This window comes from Pezoporus wallicus, unplaced genomic scaffold (genome assembly GCF_028554395.1).
Source record: "Pezoporus wallicus isolate ANWC-B61680 ecotype Strahan unplaced genomic scaffold, APGP_CSIRO_Pwel_v1 contig_4722, whole genome shotgun sequence".
Classification (NCBI taxonomy): Eukaryota; Metazoa; Chordata; class Aves; order Psittaciformes; family Psittacidae; genus Pezoporus; species Pezoporus wallicus.
Window position 1 is genome coordinate 4577966 of NW_026641840.1, and position 25110 is coordinate 4603075.

Genomic DNA, 25110 nt, shown 5'->3' on the forward strand with positions numbered 1-25110 from the left:
GTTGTCAGTTGCAACTGCAAATTATGCAAGGAGGAATATAAAACCAGCAAACATCCTTTCTTGTATCAATGCCATAAAAAGGGTTTTCTCCTTTTATTGGAAAGGATTATGGAAAACGCAAGGCAGATAGCTGTTAAAATGAAACAAAAATGCCTGTTGCAGAAGGAAATACACGTTGGCTTAGACTGAACTTTGTTTCTCTTAAAGCTACAAAGGCTGCAGTGGTCTTACAAAATTGAAACAACTTATAAAGAACTGTTGATCTCAGTGTAATATATTTAGTTTCCTGCAAGTCTACCAAACACATAATCATTTCCTTTGATGGTGATGCCAGCGCAATATCCATAATTGTGACTGAAATGGTATGGAAATATTGCTATATCAGTTTTTTCTCAGTAAGTATTGCATGTACAATATTATACTTGTGCTCTAGGAAATTATAATGCTCCTTTATTAAAAATTACATAATGATTTAGCAGAAAAACATTCTAAACCTTTCTATCTCACCGTTTATCCTAAGAGGTTTTCTGCTGTCTTTCATTTATGGCTCTTCCTATGTTGTACTAGCTAATTCCCATTCTTATCTAATGACCCTTTCCAGGTCTTGCCCATATAGAAAATAATGCTCTTTTAGCATAGGAGACACATGGAAAGCCTTTCTAAGACTGCACTAAAAGAATGGAAGGGGATTGTACTGCTCTTGTATGTTACTGAATTTGGACTGTTACTGACAGCAGAGCAGGCATTACTTGTCTTAGTTCCTGGACAGTTCCAATTAATTATTATAAAATGAAGAATGAAGGAAAAAGAAAAAAGCTCTCTTTAATCATAAATACCTCAAACACTAGCTGTAACCCTTTCTTTTGAAACAAGAGGCGTGGAATCCTGAACATCTTTGTGCCTAATACTGGTGCTGTTAATGCAATTGTCATGGAAAGTGTAATGACATAACCCTCCCTAATAATGAAGTAAAAATTAAAGTAAAATTTTTTGTTTGTTTCACCAAGCATACATAAGAATGCAAATGCAGAGTTTCTTGGAAACACTTAATCCTGTTGTAAATATGGTAACATCTGAGGATTTTCTTTGCCAAATCTGTAGTAAGGAACAAAAAAGCCCTCTTGAGTCAGATTTAGTTTAATAAACTTCTAATTTAAGGACACTTTACATTGCTATGCTGGAATAAAAGAAATTTAATCTAATTATGAATATGACCTTTATTTATTTTTTTTATAATGTCAACCTAAATGTACTTGGGCTGAGTCCTTAACTCAAGTCCTGTCTGCTAGGGCAACATGAAGCCAGTGCCTTCCCTCTGGACCAGGGGAGGTAGGCAGGTGTGCAATGCAGGTCCTTGCTGGATAGAGTCTATCCTATCTCAGTAGGCAATTTCTTAGGCTTTCCCTTTCGGGCCAGAGTTTTCTGTTGTTCATCTAAAAGGGTCAACCTATGCATCTTAAAAGTGTGGTTATTGATTGTGTGGCTGCCAGACTCAGCGAAAAGCTGTCAATAATCCAGTGGCCAAGAAGAGCAGTGATAGAGCCAGTAAAGTATTCGACAGTTTTACAGTGAGTTGTACTTTCTTTCTACAGTAGAGTTGCTCCTAGGTTTGTTAGTACCCAGTGTGAAACAAGACAGAAAATCTCGTCTTTAATTTTCTGCATTGAGAGACAAGGGTTTTTCTGTTTCACAAAAATGAACAATTCACTGAGTAATTGGAAGTAATTTATTCTGTACTCCCTGCCTTTAAATTAGGGGGATGTACTGCAGGTAGCTGTTCCCTGATTTTGGCAAAAAAGCTATCCTTCTCTTTGCTGTGGTGTCACAGTAGGAATAATGGCCCTAAAATGCAGATCAGAGCTTGTTTGAGGGCCTCCTGAGTGACAGGTTCCTTTCAACATGCCATTGGGGTTTGCTGAGAATCTGAAAATGCTTTTCAGAATAATCATAACTGCAAGGGCATCTTATCCAAGTATAAAATAGCGATGATAATTAACTCCTTCCTCATGAGATTATAGGGCTGTGTCTACACTAGCAAATAGTTTGTCTTTACAGAAGTGATTCAGTAGACCCGACTGTTGTTGCTGAGGGTGTAGTATTCACATTATATTCATTTAGTGGAGTAGGAGGTTGTTTTTTTTTAACTGGCTCTTGTTCCCTGACTTGAGCACCCTTAAACTGTTGGAGTTCATTGGATGCACTCTTGGGCTCATCTTCTGCTTTATTTTAATCTAAAAGGTATTAATTTCCTGTCCTCCAGAGTCATTCCATGATCTGATTCAGATCATTGTAAAGGGAGACACTTGAAAATTTGTTTGAAAAGTGTTGTCCCGCTCCAAATTGAAATGCAGTATAAATATAAATGAACCTCATAAGAGTCTCTGTTCCAGGGCACTACAAGAATAGGACACTATTTACTGATTTGCCTTGTCATTCATCCTCTTGTTGTGCTCTACCTAAGCTACATATCATGCAGCATGAGGCTGGGTACAGACTTTTAGGAAGTGCAGGTTATGACTGGCTATTTAATGAGCACCTTGCCATATTAAAATGCTATTTCAAGGCTGGCATAGTACATGACGAAGTGAGTGCATTGTTTATCAAGGTACACTTGGATGAAACTCAGGTTTGTGTGGTCAATACAGTTCTTATAAAACTGATGGTACCCTTCAAAAAAGGGTGTTTGAATAGGGGCTGGGAAATTCATCTGATTTTTCAAGGACGACTGGGTGTCATTTAGATATTTCAGCCATCATTAAGCAACTCTTGACCTGGCTTGAATCCATTCATAGCAAGCCACCACAGGAGTATTCTGTTTGTTTTTTTTGTTTGTTTGTTTGTTTGTTTTTTTTTAATTAACAACTTCTTTTATTTTCAGAACACCGATGAGGATATAAAGACTGAGATACATGTGATATTGCATGATTCTCAAGACAGCATTAGTTTTGTGCTCTGTGTAACAGATTAGGTAGCATACCAGGACCAAAAACATACCAATATTTGATAAAACTCTGCTCATAGACAAGAAAGCTGCTGAAATTTTCTACAAGTAAGTTAAAAATTCAGATCTGCCTTGTGTGCCTACATGGGGGTACCTCCACTGAGCACAAGGCTCTCTATCTGGATTATCTGCTGGACTTTGGTTCTGCTCCTTGGCTGGTAGCTGAAGATTGTTTGTACAGCCTGACTTCCTTTCCTTAGAATCCCTGTGAGTGAATGAAGTCTTTACCTTTGTGCTTGCTCAGGAACAGAGATTTGGTTTATGTACCAGATCCATATTTTGAAGAGCCTGACTAACTTTTGTCTCACTCTTCTTTTCTCTGGAAAAGTCTGTTAGGAGTTTACAGTCAAAGAATGGGAGAACATGTTCCCACTGTGCTTCAACGAGCTTTACTTATATTCGACAATTCTCCTGTGTTCCTAGTGTGTTATGTCAGCTCTTAGAGCTATTTTGGTCTCTGCACAAGCAAGCTTCATAGTTTCCTGTGGTTTAAGCAACCTGTCATTTTTTATTTTCACTTGAACCTTTGCCTTCAAGTGTAGCCCAAAATATGTAGACATCAGGTATAAAACATAGACTGGGTTCAGACCTACCTATTATTTGTCAGAAGCGCTACTCTGCCCATTGACAGATATAATTGTCATGAAAATAGCAGGGGGGAACTTAGCCTCAGTCTTGCTCCCCTGTTCATCTGCAGTGGTCTGTCACAGTGTTATTTGCCAGCAGAATTCTTTGGAAAAGACAAAATTTAACCTTCAGTAGGGAAGTAATGCGTTAGAACCTGAATGATTCCTGTCAGCATGCAAAATTCTGGGTCTGGCAAGATTGTGTAATATGACACTTCATCCATATTCTTACATCCATGCAAGAATCCCAAAATCAGTCCTCCAGTATTGCTTGAAAGACATTATGTTTAAGATGGTAGTCACTTAAAATGTATACACTAATAAGAAAATTTTTAATGTATTTTTAATTTTTTGTTACATTTAATTTTTTTAATGCAATTTTTAAAGTATTCACACTTTTAAAATGCAGTTAATGGTATTGTTTCTTCTGTTTTTATCTTAAAATATTTAATCGGTTTCTGAAACTACATAAGTTTTGTTGTCTGCATTTGGAGTCTTTCAGAAAATAAGACTCCATATCTTGATGATTGAGATGCTTGCCAGTTTTACTTTTCCACGATGAAGACTGATAGAAGAGTGAGTGAGTCTTAATCACCCATGCTCAACAGTATGACTTTAATTCACTGAAATTAAACAAAAAACAATGTTACTACTGAGTGGCCCACCAGTACAGTACTGTGACTGTTGGGGTCATCTTAAAGTTTATGACACAGAGATGGCTCTTACACCTTGAGGATGTTGAAAAATAAGGAAGAATATGTATCTTAATCAGATGTTCGGCATGGCCAGTTTTGTATGGAACCCAGTATGGGTTCAGGTTATTAGTGAGGAGCCTTACAGTTTTTTCCTCATAGGGTATCACAGAGACAAATGCTGTGACTTCTGGGTTTTTTTGAGGAGAGTGAAATGCCTTGGAATAAAGCACTTCGCTAATGCACTTGGAAAGAACTTGCTTATAGTTTTCTTCTTGAAAAAGTAACATTTGACTTCCTGTACTAACATACAAAAAAGGAATAGTGTTATCGATGTAGAGGCAAGACTGGAAGAGATTTCCTGAATCACTAAGTTGAGTGTCCTTATCCTGCCTCCTGGCAAGATAGCAACTATTACATTTCTTATGGGTATGTTTCTTGCCTTCACCATGTTTATTTCCTTTCCTTGGTGTCATTGTTTAAACCCAGCTGGCAACTCAGAACCATGCAGCCACTCCCCCTCCTTCCTCTCCCCGCTCCTGGAGGGAAGTGGAGGAGAATTGAAAGAATCCAACTCCCATGGGTTGAGACAAGAACAGCCCAGTAACTAAGGTATAACACAAACCACTGCTGCTACCACCAATAATAATAATGATAAGAGAAATAACAAGGGAAGAGAATACAACCGCTCACCACCAGCTGATCGATACCCAGCCTGACCCAAGCAGTGATCTAGCCCTTCTGGGTAACTGCCCCCAGTTTATATAGTGGGCATGACGTGCTGTGGTATGGAATACCTCTTTGGTCAGTTTGGGTCAGGTGTCCTGTCTCTGCTTCCTCTTGGCTTCCCCTCCTCCCTGGCAGAGCATGAGACTCACAAAGTCCTTGATTGGAGTAAACATTACTGAGCAGCAACTAAAACCGTCGGTGTTATCAGTGCTGTTCCCAGGCTGAAAGTCAAAAGCACAGCACTGCACCTGCTACTAAGAAGGAGAAAAATGACTGCTTCTGCTGAACCCAGGACACTAGGTATCTCTGTTTCCCTGCAGCCTTTGCTTTTGTTTCTTTTCCTTGCTCTCTCTGTTTCCCTTCAGCCTTCTCTTTGTTCCACAAACCAAGCTCTTTCAAGCTCCTGTGGTAGAGTCTTCATTCCTGTGACTCTCATAGAAGACTGCCCTCATATGTTCTGTGGGTTCAGTTTTATTTCTGTGAAGATGGTTGTCCAAAATTTTATAGATTCATACTTGTCTTTCTGTGTCTTTATTAGAAATGTATCATTTAGTAATTTTCAGGATTTGCCTTTTTCACAACCATCTTGTGCCATATTGATACTGATGTGCTCTTGCTGATCAACTAAACTAGTTGTTTTTTACACATATTGTTTCAAATGGTGAATTCCCAACTTCTAGCAGAAATGCTATTAATCCCTGATACTCCTTTTCAATACTGCTTGCTGCTATCACACCTGGATCCAGCTTTCAGCTCTTGTAGTAATCCACAGAGCTTAATGCGTAAGTTCCGGAGTGACACTGTAGAAGATGCTTTATCTAAATCCAGACAAATTATACCTACTTTATTTCTTTTTCTGGAAAATCAGTTATTATCAAAAAAGCTGTCAAGGTAGTCTGGCACAATCTACCCTTGGTAATACTGCTACATTTTATCCTATAGTTTATTTACTTCTCTGTCTTTAATTTATCTTTTTCTTCAAAGCCTCTTCTAAGCTCTTGCAAATTGAAGAGGTCAGACTAATAGGCTTATGCTTGCCCAGATCATTTTTGCCCTTGATTTTAAATATGAGCACTTCAGTTGCCATTCTCCACTAATATTTGATGCTTTTTCTGTCTTGATAGATTTGGAGGCTTATCTCTACCACTGAAATGGCCTTTATGAAGTCACAGTATACCTAGTGATTCAGGTCTCAGTAAGACATTCCGTTCAACGCCATTGAACAGTTATCCTTTTTTTCTCAGTTAAACTTTTGATTGGTTAGTGAGATATGAATAAAGGAAATTCAAATAACCATCTGCAAGAGGATCACATAGAAGATATAAGCAAATACTACTGTCGTGATGATTAAGTGAACAGATAGTACCCCCTACAGCTTAAAGCTCCCTTAAGCACAGAAACTGGGAGAGGAAGAGTTTAAAGTGGCATAATATTGTCAGACAAAATTATGTGAATTGGAGCTTAAGTATTTTCTAACACTGAACACTTAACTGCAAAAGCTTATTTCACAAGGGTGTAGGATACCACTGGACAGATTAAAGACATTAGAATATCTTAGCTGTTTAAATAACCTGTAACATTTTATGTTAGCACTTAAAACCACAATGGCATATGCATGTCTAGTGCTAGCTTATTTTATATTTTCATAAATACATAGAAGTACAGAATCTAACCCCACAAAAATTCATGAAATTTTCTTTCTATGTACTTAGTAATGTGTCAGCATCAATGTTTATCAGGTGAATGAGTACTCTTTTGCTGGTCCCGATGAAATGGCCATGAAAGAAATTTAATGTATACCCAGTTAAATGCATCTGTGTTTTTTGAGTTGAAGCTGGCTAGGAGGGCACTGCATTTCCTGTTTACTCTTTGCTTGCTTTATTGCTTTCAGTTAGGTGTTGCATCTGAAAATTAATGAAGGTGAATGTTACAGTCAATTGTGTCTAGAAAGAACTGGTGATCATCTAGATGCAGGAGAGATGAACAGTGATAACAATTTAGAGGGAAGGCCATTAATCAGTATCATCCGAGTTTTCAAGGCGGTATCTATGTACCCTTTTGGAAGAAAAAAGTTTTCTCCATAAACTCTCAGGGTTTCTCGCGGTGAGGTGGGATGCAGCTAGGTGCCTAAGCATTTTATACCTCTGGCAATTTAAGCACCCATGGTTATCAGATTTTGGAAACAATAATATATATGTAAATTTCACATCCAAGTGCTAGAGATACTGTCGGCAAATGTAATTACCTGTATGTGCATCTCTCTCCAGTTTCTTGCTACTGGGAAACTAATTGCAGCATGTAAAGAAGAATGGTGCTTTTTTTTCTGTTTATTGTGTATTTTCATATATTCCATAACTTCCCCCCCCCCCCCGATATTTGAGATATTTTCTTTTCTTGAAACTGTCTCTTTTTATACAAGCACACTTACTAACTTACTAATCGTTTTTCAAGAACTCACGTTGGAGCATACATCTCTTGGATAGTATGAGCTTAAATTTAAGTATGTGGTTGAATCACACTGATTTAAATAAAAGACAAGTGTGAGTATGCATGTCAATCATATGCTTAAGCACTATTGGGAAGAAGAATTCATTTTCCTTAGTGTCTTAAGTCTTAGCACAGTAGCCTTTCTAAAGCCCTCCTTATGGCGCCAAGCCTAAAATTCTTCAATCTGCTTCCCCTGGCAACACTTCAGCTGAAAGTAACAGTGGCAGCCTTACTGAACTGCTCTACCAGCAATGGTTTAACTATTCCTGAATATTTCTCAATGGTGGGACTAAGCTCTCTAGGGCTGCTTATTCTGTTATTAAAAGGTCATGCTGGTCAACAACAAATTTTGGACCAGCCCCTTTCCCTCCCTCCAAAACCCAACAACACCCACCCCTTTTGCTTTGCATGCAGAGATTTTCCATGCGACTCCTACATAAGACCTACACCCTTTGCTAGGTTAAATGACTATTCTCTTTTTTTCCTTGCACACCTTGATCAAAGAGGGTATCTTACGAGAACAGGTCTGTGTTTTTCCCTCAGATTCATTTCAGAATCAGAATACACTTTGTGTCTGTTACGGGCTGTGATGTATGAAGCAGAAAGAAGATTGATTTTCACAAGCTACCTTGTACCGGAAGTAATGAGAGTGGCAAATTACTTGTTCACTGAGCAAACATGACAGGAATGTCATAGAGGGAATTTATATATATGCAAACACACAGGGGTCACATCGGTGTTTTACAAAGTGACCTTACCCACCAGAGGGGCATTTTTAAATCTGCTTTAGCTTACACAGGAAAGCCTAAAGAAAAGTGCAAATACCTGCAATACGTGGGATGTAGAAACTAACAAAACTAATAAATAATGTAAGATTCAGCAGACTACAGAACATAATTTAAATGGCTGCATTATTTCTGTAGAAGAGAATTGGGGTCAGAAATCAGTAGTGATTTCTACTGCTTATTTAGGGTTTCTCTGAAATAGCAAATAAAATATTTGGCATGAAAAGTAAGAGAATGTGGGACTAATTTTCCCTCTATTTTATAACAGGCTTTTGTCTCTTAAACATTTCATTGGGATTCAGTAGAGAAGTAGGCTTACACTTATGAGCACTTGCATTCACAGGGTGTATGTGTTTGCAGAAGACAAATAGATCTTACTGACATTGAAAGTTTCTACATGTGTAAAACATTCTACAAATGAATTTTGAACAGCTTCACAGAAGCTGATGTTTGTAAAGAAAAGAAAGAAAAGGAGAAACAGGGAAAAATGCTGTTACTCCTAGGAAACAGGAGAATTTTATTTGTGTATAAGCTCTTAAGGAAAGAATTAAAGTTATTTCCTTTTTTGTTTTCCTTCAACAGTAAAGATTACAGGAGGTTACACTTCACTTAAAATAGGAAGGCAGGGCAATTCAGCACTGGCCATACAATGTAAGGTAATTTCCATGTGATTCTCCTTTATTGCTGAGCTGTTGGAAAGACGATCTTAAGCCCAGCAGCAAAAAAGAAAGTAAAAACTCAGGAGCTTATGGATGCTACACTGCTGTAGTAAAACTGAAGACAAGCATCTGCACATGGTGGTTTCTGTACAGCCGAGTAGTTAGGACATGTCTGCTGTTGGAAGAGGTCTGACAACGAGGAGGAGCAGTGATGAGGAGAGCCTGTGCAATCTATTAGTGTATTCGCAGTTTGCTTCTGATGACCCATGGAGGCCAGGGGGAAGGATTTCTGCTGACACATCCGTTTGTGAAGCTCCTCTTCAGGTGTGGTTTCACCCTGAGGAAAAAAGTCCTACATTTTTAAACCTTTTTTTTTGTCACTGATTACTGCAACAGTCTATCCTTGAGTCCGTGATACCAGACTGGTGATGGTCTCGTGGAGTGCTCTTCAGGGAAAAGGAATCTTAGGGAACAAAAGTAAGAAATTCCATGAATTTATTCATTGTGTTATGGTGTTAATGATGAGCTGGTCATGGCAGAGTCACCTCACACTCAGCCACTGCCTGTTTGAATTATGTGGGTGATGTCTTTTTGTTTTATTCTGAATGTGTCCTTGGAACTACAAAACCAGCTATCTCGCTTTTTCCTTGCCTTGAAGCACATTAAAAAATGAGCTCAAACATCTTAGCCTTTCATATCCTTTTTTTTGCATGAAAGTGCTGAGAATTCCTTGGATTTATTTCCAATATGTTGGAGTTAGATACTGAGGACATTTGTGTTACACATAAAGCTTGTATTTTTGTGCAAAATTGATAGTCAAATGTAGGCAACTCCTATAGCATGGCTATTCTCAGTTTTGGTCACCTTTGGCTCACATGGCGCTACTGAAGGCTGTGAGGGTAACAGTGAGGGAGAGGTTCTGTGGAAAAGAAAGTAAATAGAAGAGGAAAAGGTCTTGCAGAGAAAACCATTCAGGTTAATGGCTATAGTTTGTCTGTAGAGCTCTGCATCACCTCTGGTAAAAGTAGACCTCATTTCAGAACGCATTTATTCTATTTAACACAGCCTATTGTGTTAGTGTGGTAACAGTACAGTACAGTAATGGACAGAATTTCCTGGATGCACTTACTTGACATGGATCAAGGTTGCAAGAGACTAATAGTTAATTTCAAAGCAAAGGTCAAATGCTGTTTAGTTCCAGTGTCTTCTCAGTGCTCTATCATGGGCTGTTTTGCAAATCCACAAAAAAATAACCAGTTTCTCAGCCCCGGTGATAACACATGCACACAGATACATATCTCCTGGCCTCTCCTTGTTATCTAGCTGTTTGCCTGCTTTGCTGATGAGATGCATCCATCCCAACCCCCTGAATTTTTGGACTACAATCCCTTCATTTTTCATTTCTGGGGCTGTCTTGCTGCAGTGTGGCATCTGTGTAGCAGGACTGCTGGGAGCAGAGTGCTTTGCACCTACTTTGTGCTTATGCAGCCACTCCTCTGTCCTTGGACTGACCGTTGTGAGTAGCCAACAAACACGACTGCAGGTCTAGTGTTATACTGCAAAATTAGTTTGAAACTCAACATCATCTTCCAACTTTTTATTTGAGCTGCTGTATGTTATGAATACTTTAACTGCTGAGGTATTTTTTTTTGTACTTCTGCTGATGGTCGCTGAACTATGTCCCAAGCTAGAACTGGTACTTTCAATAGGTTTTCTGTTCATTGTGCCTATTATGGTACTGCTACAAGAAAAAAACTATGATTTTTGTCCTTCTACAGGTGAATACCGCAAATAAATAATACAGAGTAGTGCAATAGGCTTGTGGTACGGAAATGGTGTACTGTTTTTCTCCTGACTGGAAAACCTGGCAACGGCATTGAGCCCAGGTTTTCTGTGTTAAAGCTGAAACCCCTTCCTTTACTTTGCAGAGCAGTCTCTTCTGTATTTAGTGTTGGCTTACTCCTCTTTGGTGTGCTGAGAGGTGGGCAGGGGTTTGTACTTCACTCTGCCACCTACCCTGAGGGGCTTTTTTTCAGAAGCAGATAGGTTGGTTTTCTCTCTTTCCCTCTACTGCTACTAATTTTCCTTATATAGCTGCATTTTCTGCCTTGCATTTGTTGCCAGCCTCGCAGCACATTAAATTAATATGGCATCAGCAGAGCACTGAAAGGAACTGTGTTAAATTCAACTTTGTTTAACGGTGCAGATCCCACTGGGTTTTGAGCAGTGTTGGGTAGGTGAGGAAGAATTATTTGATTTTAATGAGAGATGACTTGGCACCAGCATCACAACAGGAACAGTACGAGAATCCAGGAGGGAAAGTGTTAATTCATATTCTGTTCACAGAGATAGCTGTGAAAGAGCATATGCTGAATGTGCATTCCAGCTTCGTTTCTTTTGTTCTTATTTACAGTGACAGTGTATTTCCCTTTAGCTTTGATTACTTCATAAACCTGGAGCTGATGATGAATATGCAGTTTACACTCCAAAGGCACTGGAATCCCTGCAAGAAGACAGACCTTGGTGTGGTTCACAGCACACTGTGACCTCCACCCTGCTTATTAATCAGTCAGGCTTTCAGGGGCACATCCACCATTCTAGATATAGCACTTGCTTACTCCTCTCTCTTTGTCCCTGATAAATGTGATTATCTCAACCTCTGGGAAACACACTGTAGATGTGTGACTTCTGTCAAGGGATGCTGAATTCTCTTTGCTCTGAATTCCAGTTTAAAAGGGTTTGGTGTATTCCTCAGTGGGTTCTTAACTTGTGTCATAGTGTTTTGTTACACACAGCCTGGTGTGGAAATTTGTCACTGCTTAACAAGGTCTCATCAGTCTCCTGAAAAGCAAGACTGGCAATTTTGAGGGAAGTGGCCTGGTTACAATTCTGGAAACCATGAGTGGAGTTGTGTGGTGTGCAGGGAGTTGCCTTATCACTGCATGGTGTTCTGTTAGAAAGAAATTTGCTTAGAGGCAAGGATTTGCTTTGAAGGAATGGAAAGAGATTTGGGACTTTGAACAGTCTACTGGTTAATTCTGTATTAGAGCAGTCTGACTTTCACAGATCTGTGGTTGTACATGAACAGAGCAAAAGAGATGCTCTTAAAAGCCTTTGGGCTTTTTATAAACGTGATAGGAGACAAATGTGTAGCTATAGTGAATCGATGCAGTTTATTCTGCTCAGAAAGACACCCTAGTTCCAGGCATTAAAAAACAGGAATAATATTGTATAAGTGATCAAATTTGAGCTTTTCTGGTGTAAGAGATTTGAAATAGGTATCATTGTCCTATTGACCTATCAGCAGAAACATGACCATTGTGCCAAGCTGTTTTGTAGCCAGCTCCTTAGATCACTTCTTAGATCACAGAGAAAAGTGAGAGATTTCATTATTATACCCCTTGCCATTCTCCACACAACTGTAATCCTTAAGCACTAGCACCTACATTCCTGAACTTGTCTTTTTGTCAAGTAGAGGGGTATTTTATCTTTGGAGGAGGTTACTGAGAAATAAGTGATGAATTACCTTGTGCTTGAACCACCAACAGTGGCTTGCTGTCACAGTGAAAACATCAGTAAACAAGATGAGGGTAGCTATGTGCAATTTCCCTTGGTGCAGTAAATCAAATCTTTTCATTACCCAAAGGTAGACAGGTGAGAGACTAGTGAATCTGCAGTGCTTAAGTCCATGATTCTGAACCACTCATGACTTCCTGACAGGATTTCTGTGCTGGAGGGTTGGTACATGTGCTGAAGGTCTATTCTAATCTGTTATTGCTTTATGATTCAATGGGCACTATCCAAAAAGATCTGCAGTCCCAAAAGCTAAAAACTCATCTGCACGGTCAGAGAGAACCACATTGACCATGACTGGCTCTAAACACAACAGTGGAACTGCTCTGCTCATCAAAACCTGCAACATAGCTGCTTGGATTCATCCTTCTTGCCAGCTTTGGGGTCTGCTGTGGTTATGAACACTCCTTATGCCTTGGAAGAAATGTGATGAGTGCAGGAATTATCTCAAGTACTGACTAGAGTGGAGGAATGATGGTGGACCAGGAAGGGAGGTTATACAGATGCTCTATATCATGTATCTCATTTAGAGCTAAGCAGAATTTGACTTAAGGGTTGTCAGCCAGACACTTCCAAAAACTTCTTGAATTCTCCTTAAATTAGATAAAAAATGTTTTTTAAATAAGTCTTAAAATACTTATTTTTGTGCATTTTTGTTTTCAGGATGAATAAGAGATACTTACAGAAAGCAACAAAAGGAAAACTGCTAATAATAATATTTGTTGTAACGCTGTGGGGGAAATTAGCATCTGGAGCAAATCATCATAAAGGTAAGAAATTCAGTTCTGTTCTATTATACTGCCATATCTGTGGCCTCTGTCTACAAATTCAGAAGTGTCCAGTTATGTGAACTTTTTCCTTATGTGTATTTTTGCCTCCTTGTATTGGTCCACTAACCAGTACCAAAGGAGGAATCTTTTCAATGGTCAGACTTTTATTAATTACTTGAGAATTTAAGTATATCAGTCCCATTTTCAGCATTCTCTGATTTCAGGTCATTTTGTAATGATGGTAAAAAAAGATGGTAATGAAAAAAAATCAAACAATGAATACTGCTCTTCTCATAAAAATAGATACACATACATGTGCTACAAATGAATTCCTGGAATGAACATTAGAAAGAAACAATCTTTTTTCTGTGTGTTTCTGTAAACCTGTGCAAGAAAAAAGGTCTCTAGATTCATGTACTAATATCTTCTTAAAGACTGATATAACTTGAAATGTGATCTGCAGTGATTTTGAAGTCTTCTTCCCACCTTTATATAGTGTCTATTGGCTGTTTATCTCATTACTCAAGACAAGAATAAGCTCTTAACAACTTGGGTAAATTAAGAGTGGAACATGAACATTTCCAAGATCTAAGGAGTTAAATAATGGGAAAGGATTCCAATAAACCCAGTCATTTCATCTCTCTGTGTTCATGTACGTTTTATAATGTTCCCTCTGATGACAGGATTTCATGGCAGATATTTTACATATCTGGCTGCTAGATATTTTTCTCCTGTGTGAAGATAGCTTTTTAAAAATACCTCACATATTAAGGACTTCAGGAAACAGAGGCACTTTCTGCAAAGTCTTTCAGTGAGTTAGATTGGCTGCCGACAAAACGTATTCTGATGTGGTCCTTCAGGCCGCAAAAGATGGGCATCATGCCAGACAGGAACCATGCTGACACCCTTTGCTCAGCTTTTGTTCCCCCTCCAAACCAGAATATGCATTTATGCTGTGGCTTGCCAGTTTAGTTGGCTACTGGAAAAGAGCCAACACTTCTAGCCTGGATTCAGAACTCTTTCGCCTTTGATTGTCTTTCTTTAATAATCAGAAAGCCCACCTCCAGAGCATTTTGATTCCATCCACAAGGGCTGGTCAAGCTGTGTTTGTCTTAATTGAATTCAGAGTTGGCCAAGTTATGCTTGCTACTTTTTTGTTTGTTTTTAAAAAAACCCTGATGGATAAAACTCGTCACCAAGTATTTCATGGAGACAAATTATAATCGTAAGGACTCTTTGGGGAATTAGTGCTTCATAACTGAGAATCAAATGATACCCCACCAATTGTAGCTTTCCAGATATATTCATGCAAGGGAAACCCCAGCAGAGCTATACCATTAATTATCTGAACAGTACCTGGCATTTCAGCCCCATCCTTAGAGTAGACATAACTTAAGAAATACTGACTTTGAGGTCTTCAGATTAAAAAAATATGCACATGAGCTCCCCTATGAAATCAGGTTATTAGCTGTAGGGACTTCCTTACATCCCTGCAAGTTAACAAAAAATGTGGGTTCTTCCTTTAATTTGTAGCTCTTCACACCTTTAGCAAAATATATGAAGTCTTGCAGGGAACAATAATAATGAGCATCATGACTTGAGTGTTTAATTTGGGAAAGCAGTTATTGTACATGTTCAGATTCTTTTGGAAAGAAAAATATTCAGAAGGATTTTGGCTTTCAGATTTAGTAGATCTTCAAATCAGTTGCACTCACCGTATATGGGGGATTATTTTATGAAGCACAAATCAGAGTTACACAGCTCAACTAACTTTGATTTCCAGATAGTGGGAGTTTAACTAACTCTTGTGTCACAGAAAATATTCCCCCTACTCTTATAATAGAAATGAAGCTAAGGTCCATTCAAGGAGAATTGATGCAGTTCACCTTTGAATGAAGTTTCCAAATACTGAAAAATATGAATTTCTCCAGTGATAATTATCCCTAGCATCATTAATCTTCATTTATAGAAGTCCTTACTAGCATATTCACATGACAAACGCTAATGACTTTGAAGGAGCCCCTACAATTTCAAAAATCAATAATCTACATCTGAAAAAAATCTTTACTTTCTTATTGACTTAGTCATATTATTCATTAGTTGCAACAATTCCTAAACCCATATAACCTTCAGAAATCCATTGTTAAAGAAAAGAAGGAAATATCAAAAATGTGTGAAAAATTGTTTAATGCGCACTTTCCTCTCCAGACAGACTTCAGCAGGGATATAAGCAGCTCACTCTGACAGGCTGTCCCTGGGTTCATTGCGCTTATTTCAGGGGTATGGCACAAATGAGAAATCCCAAGTCAGCAGCCAGAAAAACAGGCTGAGGAAGGGCACGGGGAACCAGGCTCTGAGGTGCAGTTGAGCAGCCACCAGGGTTACAAACTGTGATTTCTGATGACAGCTTCTCAGTGTCAGGTGTGTGAGTGCCAAGTCCATCCTTCTTTCTCTTGCGTTGACTGCTTTGAATACACTTCTGCCCTCTTTATCTTGACTGATTGACAAAGTTTCATCAATCTAGACAGAAAGTCCAAGAGCTAAAATAAATAAGCACTCAACAGTGTTTGAAACAAAACAGAAAGCTCACTTTTTTTTTGCCACACATAGGATTTCGAATTCTGCACAGTTCTTGGGTCTGCATGTGCTTATTTTCAATTTATCCTGTCTTCTGGAAAGAAACAGGAACTCTGCTTTTTATTCTCCATTGTGCTGAGGGCCCTGATGTGTGATGTGTGGGTTACCAGAGCACATGCACTGAGAATCAGCCTGCACTACCAGGTCCATTTGTGCTGCAGAAGCTATGCATGAGAAGACAAGAGTGGCATATCAGCCTCCAAAAGGATATTATCAAGGCTATGAGTCTAAAACTTGATATGCCTTGAGGGTGGTGAAATAAATCTTTAAGGGTATTTTATTATAAGACTGATCCTGATCCTCTTAATCCTTGCTAGCCCTTGGAAAACAAATAGACCTGTGCAAGCATATAGTGTTCACTAATAGAAATGGCAGGCAGGCATCAGTTCAGCATCACTACTTGTTTGCTGTTCCTGTCATAGGGAACATGAATTGAGTTGGTGACCATTTTATCGCAGCTCGTGTTTAAGGTTTCAAGTGTTGGGCTGGTCCTTTTGAGAAAGAAATATACTAACAGCCCCTTACAAACACTCCTTTGTAGAGAAAAGGCTGCTCCAGGACACAGTTTCTACACTAAAACTAAAAAAATTGGATTTCTTTGAGCTTCTTGTGATTACTAAGTTTTTTTCTAGTTTTATAACAATTAGGTAATCTAAGTAAATTATGGGTGCTTTTGAATCTGAGAATAGTTCAGAATTCCTCAAAATGCAAACCAATAAACTTTATGCCAGAAGGAATTAATTATGGAACCAGAAAACACTCCAGGTAGCTAAATAAAGTAATTGAGTATTTTTGGACTTACTAGATGAAAAATCATGATAATTTATTTTCATTTTAGAAATTTCACTCAGAAGCTTAACTTATTCATCTGATGCCTATCACATAGTTAAACCAAACTGAACTCTTTACCGTTTGTGATGCAGAATTGCAGCCTCTTATTTGTGACTTTGCACCAAATTAGAAGCCTGAGGGAATGTCTTTCTATTCACAAGGAGAAAATGAATCTTGGTTTCTCCTTGCAGAGTAGAAGCTATTCTGAAACCCAGCTGAATGGAGGAGCCACTGAGCTCCTTTTGGATTGTAGCATTTGGCAGGGTTCTCTCAGCAAGTGCAGTAGTGCTAACGCTGCACTGAATCAGCATATGACAGGCTCCGGGCTCTGCCTGACCTCCAGGCTATGGAATTGATTTGTTTTGAGGAGAGATAACACAGCACTTTGTTAAAAGCTACAGTAATGGCCTGTGTGCATTGCCTCAGTGCCCTCATGCTTATTTCATGCACAAAGGGTGAAATTCACTGGTGAGTTAGGACAACTGCTTAGACAGCTTAATAGGTGATTTATCATAGGATCATAAAATCATAGACTCATAGAATAGTTGTGGTTGGAAACGACCTTAAGATGATCTAGTACCAACTCCCCTGCCATGGGCAGAGACACCTCACACTAAACCATACCACCCAAGGCTCTGTCCAGCCTGGCCTTGAACAACACCAGAGATGAAGCATTCACAGCTTCCCTGGGCAACCCATTCCAGAGCCTCACCAACCTAACAGGAAAGAATTTCCTCCTTATATCCAATCTAAACTTCCCCTGTTTAAGTCTGAACCTGTTACCGCTTCTCCTATCACTACAGTCTCTAATGAAGAGTCCCTCTCCAGCATCCCTATAGCCCCCCTTCAGATAGTGGCAGACTGCTCTGAGGTCTCCACGCAGCCTTCTCTTCTCCAGACTGAACAGCCCCAACTTTCTCAGCCTATCTTCATACAGGAGGTGCTCCAGTCCCCTGATCATCCTTGTGGCCCTTCTCTGGACTTGTTCCCACAGTTCCATGTCATTTGTATGTTGAGGACATCAGAACTGCACACAATACTCCAAGGTATTGAGGTCTCACAAGAGCAGAGTAGAGGGGCAGGATCACCTCCTTCAACCTTCTGGTCACGCTCCTTTTGATGCAGCCCAGGATACGGTTGCTTTCTGAGCTGCGAGCGCACACTGAAGCCGGCTCATGTTCATTTTCTCATCAACCAACACCCCCAAGTCCTTCTCCTTGGGCTGCTCTGAGTCTCTTCTCTGCCCAACCTGTAGCTGTGCCTGGGATTGCTCTGACCCAGGTGTAGGACCTTGCACTTGGCATGGTTAAACTTCATGAGGTTGGCATCAGCCCACCTCACAAGCATGTCAAGGTCCCTCTGGATGGCATTCCTTCCCTCCAGGGTATCAACCGAACCACACAGCTTGGTGTCATCGTCAAACTTGCTGAGAGCACACTCAATCCCACTGTCCATGTCACTGACACAGATGTTGAACAAGACCGGTCCCAACACCGAACCCTGAGGGACACCACTCATTACTGGTCTCCAGCTGGACATTGAGCCATTGACCACAACTCTTTGTGTGCGGCCATCCAGCCAGTTCTTTATCCATCCAGTGGTCCATCCATCAAATTGATGTCTCTCCAATTTAGAGACAAGGATGTCGTGTGGGACAGTGTGGAACGCTTTGCACAAGTCCAGGTAGATGACATCAACTGCTCTACCCGTGTCCATCAGTTCTGTAGCCCCATCATAGAAGGCCACCAAATTGGTCAGGCAGGATTTCCCCTTAGTGACGCCATGCTGGCTGTCACCAAGCACCTCGTTGTTTTTCATGTGCCTTAGCATGCCTTCCAGGAGAATCTGCTCCAAGATTTTGCCAGGCCCGGAGGTGAGACTGACTGGTCTGTAATTCCCCAGGTCATCCATTTTCCCCTTCTTGACAATGGGGGTTATATTTCCCTTTTTCCAGTCATTGGGAACTTCACCTGACTGCCATGATTTTTCAAATATGATGGACAGTGGCTTAGCAACTTCATTGGCCAGCTAAACTTCATTTGCCATCATAGAATGGTTCGGGTTGGAAGAGACCTTAAGGATCATCTACTTCCAAGCTGTCTGCCATTGCCAGGGACAAAAGCACATCCAGATTATACATCTGAAGAGCAAAATTTAAACAAATTAGGTCACAAGCAATCAATTTCTAAGTAGTTTCAAGTAATCAGCGAACTATACCATACATGTAGATAGTGAAAACCATTAAATGCATTTCAAAAGCTAGCAAATAATTTTTGTTTATTCTGTATCTGCAAAAACATTACATTCCACATATAAATGAGGTGTCAGGACTATTCCAACCCTTAATGTCTCTCCAGTATTTTGCATCACTACTGCAGTGTGAGGGACTTGAGGCATGCTCGTGAATCTGGTGCAATGCTTTCCAAACTCTTAGTGTTGTGAATTATGGCTTAAAGATGCCATTGGTCTTCTGATCCTTGCAGTAGATTTTCTCCTAGCCAAACTTTCTTCTTACAGTTACCCACTGAATGATATTCATCTAGTAGCCTATGTGTAAATCTATTGCTGCATGTGTGACTTAGAGTTCAGACATAAGTATTTAAAGTCCAGTACTGGCTTGCACTGCTTAGACTCCCAGGGCAAAACTTTATTATCAGAAGTACTGTATATTATGCTGTGGGTAAATGTACCTTGAAGTTTACTAAAGACGATGCCTAAGTGGAGGCGCTTATGAGCACTTATGATTAGTTCTGTGTATTTGTCTTCCTGATTTGCTGTTTGCTGTATGTTTAAATCTGAGGCAGCAGAGCAGAAGACCTTGTTTTTCTTGTGCTCTCTGCTTGCTGTAGACCAAATAAAACTGTCTTGAGTGGCCTGGTAGAAAGCCTTCAGAGCACAAGGCTGATCAGGTAGAAAAGGAGAGAGGCTAGCTGTCGTAAAGCCTATATATAGCAGGAGCAAAGACTGAGGGACAATTTAGATGTCTGTTGAAGAGACAAACAGCTAGCCTTTTGAGGTTATGGAAGGAAAGGGACTTAAGGAGCCAGATGTGACTGTGTTGAGGGGTTCTGGTCTGAGGGCAGACTTAGAAAGAGGAATCCATCCCACCAAGGGTAGATTTTTAAGATCTTCCATTTCTGTTCAACTTTACTAAGCACCACTGAGTTTTCTTTGTTTTAAAATACGTTTGTGTCTAGTTTATCATAATGACTTTGAATTATTAGTCTTAGTTTTAGGGTACTGTATAATAAAGATCCACAACAGACCTCTGACTGACTTTGGTCTTCCTGCATTTTGTATGAAAAAAGTTCTTGAACTTCAGCTGGAACAATCCAGAATATGTGTGACTGGTTCTACTGTGGGGAATCACACTAGAAGTTTCAGTCATTCAGAAGGGCTTTATCAGCCCCTTACTCTGGTACCCTTTTATTGCACTAAGAATGTTCAGGTTACTAACCACAGTGTTCAGAAACTTGGGTAAATACCTACAACATATTGCAGCTAAATAATGTTGTCTAGCCAGGAAAATTAGGGGATTGCCTATAATTTTGTTAAGATCTACATTCCTAGAGTTTTTTTCTTTAGTTTGCACTTTTTTGAAGTGCCTATACCATAATATTTGGTAGTGGATCTGACCATGTGGGGAAATTGTATATGTCCAACATGCACCTTCTGTATGCCTGTCAAAGGATATAAGAGTTGTTCTGCGTATTTCCATGTTCTTTACTGGATATACAGGAGAAAACTAATGAGGGAATTTGCAAGCACACAGATGTGTGTGGATGTCTTAAGAGCTACCAGGTGAGGCTGGAGGATGTCAGTGGGTTCTGTCAAAATATTAGATGGAGACATCCACTTGTCTACTGTTGATCTGTCAGTCTTCCTTCATCAAACTTTTTGGTCATATTTGCTAAATGTCTCAAACATGGATAATTTTATCTCTTGTGGAAGTTCGTCCCAGAAATAGATTCACTTAAATGAGAATGCTTTGTGTGCACCTTTCACTAACTTAATTCTGAGTGTAATTAATGTTTAAATATAGAAACAAAGGAAGATGAAAGTTATTTTAGCAGACATGGGGAAGAAAGATATTAGATGTTCTTATCTAGCTTGGGCATTAATTGAAAGTTTCAGTTATATCAGGATCAGAACCTGATCCCAAAATTGCCAATTGCTTGAAGATAAAATAGAACAGTCAAACACTTCCATACCGGTATCTGTCACTGCAATCTAAAATGTTAATAGAGTTATCTGTTAGAATTCAGTAGATAACATTTCTTGGCGTTCTGCCAGGGTATAAAGGAAAATAATTTTCACTGATTGCCAAGACGCCAGTGGTTCGGATGGTTCACTGTGTCATGGGTGCAGAAATCATGGCAATAGCAGAGTTATGCCTATTTCTTCTCTGTGCTGCCAGCTGCAAATGGCTGCTGTCATTTTTGCTCCCATTTCTATCACCACTATGGTGATGAAACTTGGCTGTCCTTGAGGCAGCCATAGGTACAGAAGTTGGAAAGTCACAACGAGGTATCATGCATTTTCCTTTATCATGGCCACTTAAAAATACTGGAAAGGACAAGATTGCACAAAAGGTTATATTATTGTAAAAGCCACGTTTGAAATACAAAACTTAAATATTTCATCCCTTTCATTTATTAGTAATGTTATCTTTCCTTCAATAGCTGGCCTGCCAATCAGCTGGGCCCTTTTAGGTTATTTCTGGTTTGGAAGATTAAGCTTTCCTTTGTTTTTTGATTTTTCTTTTTTTTTTTTTTTTGTTAGGATCATATTGTAAGGTGTTAGGACTGAAAAACCACTGAGAGTATGCTTACACTGCTTTTGCTTTTCCTATCATGAGTAAATGTTGACATTTCCCTAATATGGGAATCTATCTGCTTTTCCAGGTTTGAATTCTTGTTTCAGATTACTCCTGTTGGTTTGTTATGTATAACAAGTAATGCATTCAATAAGTTCCTTTATTCTTCCAGGGAGGGAAACACAGTGCTTACATTTCATGCCACAGTTTTGCCTAAACCCATAAAAATAGTAAGAAGGAAACTGTTAGCCCCTCTAGATGGCCATCTCTATTCAGTTAGTGTTGGTTTAATAGTATCATTCTCTTGGATCTGTTGATCAGAGTTTTCCTTGTTGTTTCATTAACTTAAGTGCTCAATTAATGTAGCATATAGGAGTATATTTTTGTTAGCATTTCCAAATTTAAGGTATTCCTTTCTGGGCTTACATTTATATTCTTAGTTTTTAATTTGCCTAAATGTATATCATGTCATAGATAATATCTTAAATAAACTTTTCCTTAGAGTAGGAAAGGAAAGCAATGAATGTTAGATCCAATTGTGATCAGGGAGGAAAAGAAGGATTGTTTAGTGACCTGGAGACCCTATGACACACCATGAAGCAGGATGCTATGCCACAGTAAGCTGATGGGGTTGCTGTGTTTGCCTGTGCCCACTCCCTAAACCCTTCCCCCTTTCTGGAAACGTTTTTCTCATTGACTGTATTGGCTACACTGTCTTTAAAGAGGATCATTCCAGTACAGATGGGTAGGATAGGAGTTGTAAATGGTAAAATTTTTACAAAACCTCAATGGTAAAGATCAGAGTGAGTTTGCACAAATCAGACCTTTTGAGGCAATGGCATTCTCTGCCTATTTATATAAATATTTAATGCTGGTAACAAGAGTCTACAGAGTTATTCCAAAAGCGTGAAACCTTATATTCAGGAAAGCTCTGAATGTGCCTTCTGGTTGAAGTTTCCAGCCTTGAAATTTGACATGCATTGTTGGAGATGTGTTGGGCACTTCCAGCAGCTTTGCAGCTCAGATAGTAGGATTATCTTGAGGTATATTGGAAGATAATGACTAGTACAAAGTTTATGTTTAAGACCATGAAGTCAGATTTCTTTGGCTAAGAAACCAAGCAGATTTTTTTTCACTGGTATGACAACTTCTCCCCTCCCCGTCTTTTTCCTCAGAGAAACACTCATAAAATTTTATTAATGTCTGGGACTATCAAACAAGAATATAATTAAAAAGAAAATCCAAACAGTTTACACTTTCCCTGACATTATATTTTCCCCAAATACAACATGTTAAGATCATGTCTTTTTTATAGGTCAGATATCGCGTTGTAATTAGATCCTTAACAGTACCCAGATATGTAAAATTACTATAATTGCAGGATTAGGGCAAATTCTTCAAAGTCCAGATCTGTTTTCATGTATGGAGGTCATGCATGCCAGTACCAGTCATAGGGCTGTCTGCACTGCCCCTCTGGCTTTCCAATATACATTCCATACATGCAGTATGGAATACCAGCCCCATATGTATGCTGGTATCTACTGCACACCATCATTATCCAACAAATAATTTTAATCTGCATTAATTTTCTGCTGATTGTGTCTAAAGACTATGGCCTAATCTCTTGACAGGCTTCACTGAATTTACTCTATAGCAGTCTTAAGTGATCGATTGTACAATGTCGTATTTTAGAACAGCTGTTCTTTGGTCATGCAAGTGCCAAGGAAACATTCACAAATAGTCAGCTATTCTGGGGAATATTAGGAGAAAAATCCTTTCTGTGTTTTGGGTTGGATTTTATGAAATTTCTTTCTGAACAAAAATGTTTAGTTCTGTTCTGAGGAGGATTTACCATTTTAAGGTTCACTGGGGCAGTCCTCCACTGTCATAGAGATTTAGAATCATAGAATCAGTTAGGTTGGAAAAGAACTTTAAGATCATTGAGTCAACTGTAAATGACTTGATGTAAATTTGTAGAAGGGTCTCATCTTTTCAGAAGGTAAGGGAATTGATCTGAGCCTGAGCTGCACAAACCAGCAGCTCCAAAGCAGCAAAGCCTGTGTATATATGCATGCATATGAGCATGCCTATGCCCACAGAGTTATGAGAGACTTGGGTGAAGGAAAAATACACAAGGTCATCATCACTGATGAAATAGTTTATGTGGACCATTGTAACATTTTAAAAATGCTCATCATTTATTCATGGGAGCTTTGCGAAATACTAAGTGCTTTTCAAGCTTAATTGAAAACTCAGGGAATTTTCCACAATGTCCAGTTTCAGGCATCTCTCTTAGGTGGACTGAATCACCATTCAGAGCTCATTCCTTTCACAAAGTGGGAACTCAAGCTTTCAGTGTAGGTGTGAATGATTCCCTGAATTCATATACCAAAGGGTTTGCAACCAGTTGGAAAGCTTCTGGAACTTTTGGGAAGTCTTTTAGCAGGAGGACTCAGTTTGGATAGTGTTCTTTTATCTGCCTAGTAATTCTTCTTCTGTATCAGGGTCATAATGTCGGAATAAAATTGTAAAGGTCTAATTTTCTTTCTACTGTTCAAATGGAGTCTTATGTGGCAATTCAGAAGCCAGTGAAATTTGATCTGTGACAGATTCATTTATATCTGCATATCATTCTGCAAATGTCACTCTGTTATGTTAAAAAAGGTTTGGTTGTAAAGCCTGGATTTGACGTTTGCTCCATTTCTCCTTGTTGAGCTGAAATACATAGAAAGTCAGGAAAAGTTCTTGAAAATTGAAGAGGTATAATACAGAAATTTTGACCTTCCCTTTGAAGTGTGAAAGTACCATTTAACTGTGACCAAGAAAAAAACTCTTCTTCACATAAATGGGAGCAAATCCATGGTATACTTACAGGAGAATGGAGGCTAGCTTGGGGTTTTAGATGACAGAAAGCAGGAAAATTATAAAAAAGCAGTCTGCTTTGTGCAGCTTTCTTTTCCCAGGCTGAGCAAGAATTCTGTCTGTAGTGATGAGTAGGCTGAGGCAGGAGCTGCCAAGTCAGTCTTGTTCTTTTTTTCCCTGTAGATTTGTATAACTCTTGTACCCAAATTGTTCTCAAGCAAATACAGTAGACTTAGAATTCTTTTTGCAAAATACTTCTGGCTTCAGTTTCAAGTGTCCTTGAATGACTGAAGTATAAAGCTGAATTCATGACTTATTCTGCTTGAATGCAGAGCTGTGGAAATGATATGCCCAAGAAAAGCAGTCTGCTAAGACCAACACAAATTTCGGGTGCATTGTGTCACTGTATTTTTAGGTGTAAGGCATTAGAATTGCTTCAGATGAGTCTGTGCTCCAGGAGTGTGCGTGAGAGGAGGGATAGGTGTTATAGGAGGCTGACTAAGTCGTTGGGAAGGTCAGAATTTGTAGGACCCAGAATTTGAACCCAAAATGATATATGTCTCTCATGAGAGGAGAACAAGGATGAAGCATTTAATCCTGTAATTCAATCTCAGTGAGAAGAATGAATCATAGAAAACACTG

General features: G+C 39.2%; 1 protein-coding gene across 7 annotated transcripts in view; it reads left to right on the forward strand.

The window, feature by feature from the left end:
* The window catches only part of TAFA2 (TAFA chemokine like family member 2), a 198516-nt gene that overhangs the window by 126638 nt on the left and 46768 nt on the right, over window positions 1-25110 (forward strand). For all 7 annotated transcript variants that reach the window (XR_008974429.1, XR_008974425.1, XR_008974428.1 and 4 more), the window contains exon 2: window positions 13216-13322. Coding sequence is in view for 1 of the 7 variants with exons in the window: in XM_057425583.1 (XP_057281566.1) it covers window positions 13217-13322 (106 nt within the window). In the remaining 6 variants the exon portion in view is untranslated. The remainder of the gene's footprint in view (window positions 1-13215; window positions 13323-25110) is intronic.